General features: G+C 44.8%; 1 protein-coding gene across 1 annotated transcript; it reads right to left on the bottom strand.

The window, feature by feature from the left end:
• Window positions 1-1,264: 1,264 nt before the first annotated feature.
• On the bottom strand, window positions 1,265-2,335 carry LOC127682236 (TD and POZ domain-containing protein 1-like). The gene has a single exon (XM_052178621.1). The coding sequence runs from the start codon at window positions 2,333-2,335 to the stop codon at window positions 1,265-1,267; it is 1,071 nt and encodes a 356-aa protein (XP_052034581.1).

Here is a 2,335-nt window from a genome sequence, read left to right as displayed (position 1 = left end):
CCCATTCCTGGATGGAGCTAGAGAACATCATACTAAGTGAGGTAAGCCAGACTCAAAAGGTGAATCATGGTATGCACTCACTAATAAGTGGATATTAACCTAGAAAATTGGAATACCCAAAACATAATCCACACATCAAATGAGGTACAAGAATAAAGGAGGAGTGGCCCCTTGGTTTGGAAAGACTCAATGAAGCACTATTTGGCAAAACCAGACCGGGGAAGTGGGAAGGGGTGGGTGGGAGGACAGGGGGAAGAGAAGGGGGCTTATGGGACTTTCAGGGAGTGGGGGGATAGAAAAGAGGAAATCATTTGAAATGTAAATAAAAAATATTTCGAATAAAAAATATTTCTATGTTGATTGAAAGTGGAGTTATATTTTCTGGTAAAATTGAAGAAGTACATGAAAAACAAAAAAAAGAGCATGAGGGTGGAGTTCTCATTTTCCAACATTAAATTCCAAGGAAAAAGACCAAGGGTTTCTAATATTGGTAGGAGAGTGAGGGCTCTGTTCAAACATCCACAGCTGAGCTAGGTTGCTTGGACTACATGTTACTTCTCTGAAATAAACATCTCTGGAAACCACAGACTGATTTCAAAAGTTTTTTTCATCTTGTATTTTATTTGGTTAAGGTTTTGTCTACAGAGTTCTTTGTGGCCATGGAGACAAGAGGAGGGCCTCAGATCCTCTGATTCACCAGTTTCAGGTTGTGGAAAACTCTCCTATGTGTGCTGCGAACTTAGCTAGAGTTCTCTGAGAGAGCAGTAATTGCTTTTGAAGCCGAGTTCCCTGAACCTTGAATGTTTAAACAGAAACTCTTCATTGTCTTTCCTTGTCTGATGAGGAAGCAATCATGGTTGATTTCTCCTTGCCAATGGCCACAGTCATCTCTTCTGTTTAGTCCAAGGCAGAAGTGTTTCTCCAAAGAAACACAGTTGTTCTCTGCCTAGGACCCACTCTAAATTGAATCTCAGTTTCCAAAAATCAGACAAATTCAAACAGGAACATTAACATCATAGATGTCATGTAGAGTGTCCCAGACTGCAGTGCTGCCTATTGCACACCTACCATTTCAGTATGTATAATATATTGCAGGTGTTTTAAATCCTGAGCCACCATGCTGCCATTCCCCTGATAAAGTGCAAATGCTCCCTCAATACCATTGTCTAAGCAGAAGTCATTGGTAAAAAAGCTGGTTGTTGCTGTTGCAGAAGAGGTACAGGTCACAGCTGTCCATCTTCTGAGATCACTTTAGGCATTTAAATCATGGCTCCAAAGAAGGACACTGTGCAGAAGCCAGGGAGCAGAAGGCTTCAGCCACCAAGGGGGGATGTGACTCCACCAATGACTTCCACCCTGAGGTCTTAGAGACCTCATAGGCAAAATCTGTAATGAAATCCAGGGCCTGAGTCTTCAGCCACTGTGTGCTGTGGAGGTCAGCCAGGATGAGAATGTTTGCAGCATTCTCCACAGAGAGGATCCTGCAGAGGGCATCCTCACACATGGCCTTCAAGCCCTCCAGGCCATACCTGTCAGCAGCTGCCAGCACACCAGAGGCCATGGAGTAGCTCTTGAGGTTTGGTGCCTTCCATGTGTAGATGAAGCCCATCATCTCCTGGAAGACTTGGGGATCCAAGTCATGAATCTCAACGAGGTTTTTTAGTCTCTCCTGCATTTCATGTTCAAACATGGCTCTGAAAACTGGAGAGCGAGCTGCTAGGATGGCCTTGTGAGCCCTGAATTCATGGCCACCTACCAATAGGGAGCAGTCTGTGAAGATGGAATTCTCCCAAAGCTTCCCTAGGTCATCTGCCAACACATGCCTTGGATCCTTGATTGCAGGTGTCATGTTCTGTCCAGGCATGCTGAAGATGGCTCCCGCTATGCTCACCTTGCAGCAGATGGTGAGCTGGTCTTCAGGGAGAAGTAAATGCTGATGGGAGAGGAGGAAATCTCGAAGGATGAACTCTTTGAATCCCCTGTGTTGGTCTTGCCAAAAGCTTGCAACACTGGGGTTCTTCCTACTTTGACATTTCTCTCCTTGGGAATTTATGATCCAGAACTCAAACTTTGCCCATACTGGGCACACGGGACAGCTGAGCAATCCCAGGTCAACTGACAGGTAATCTTTGCTTTCTTTATCAACTCCATTTGGGTATACTCTCAAACACCATGCTGCTTCCTCATTGGCCTCTAATGAGAACTCTGGGCTTCTAATCTCTTTCTGAATTCCATCCATGCAAAATGAGAAGTTGCTAATGGTCCACTCACAGCAGATGTTTTTTACACTGATCTGTGTGGAGCCCCAGCTCTTGGCTTCCATGTCCCCTGACAT

Source organism: Apodemus sylvaticus, chromosome 4 (assembly GCF_947179515.1).
Source record: "Apodemus sylvaticus chromosome 4, mApoSyl1.1, whole genome shotgun sequence".
Taxonomy (NCBI): domain Eukaryota; kingdom Metazoa; phylum Chordata; class Mammalia; order Rodentia; family Muridae; genus Apodemus; species Apodemus sylvaticus.
The sequence above is the reverse complement of the archived record's forward strand: the minus strand, read 5'-3'. Positions and strand labels throughout refer to the sequence as shown.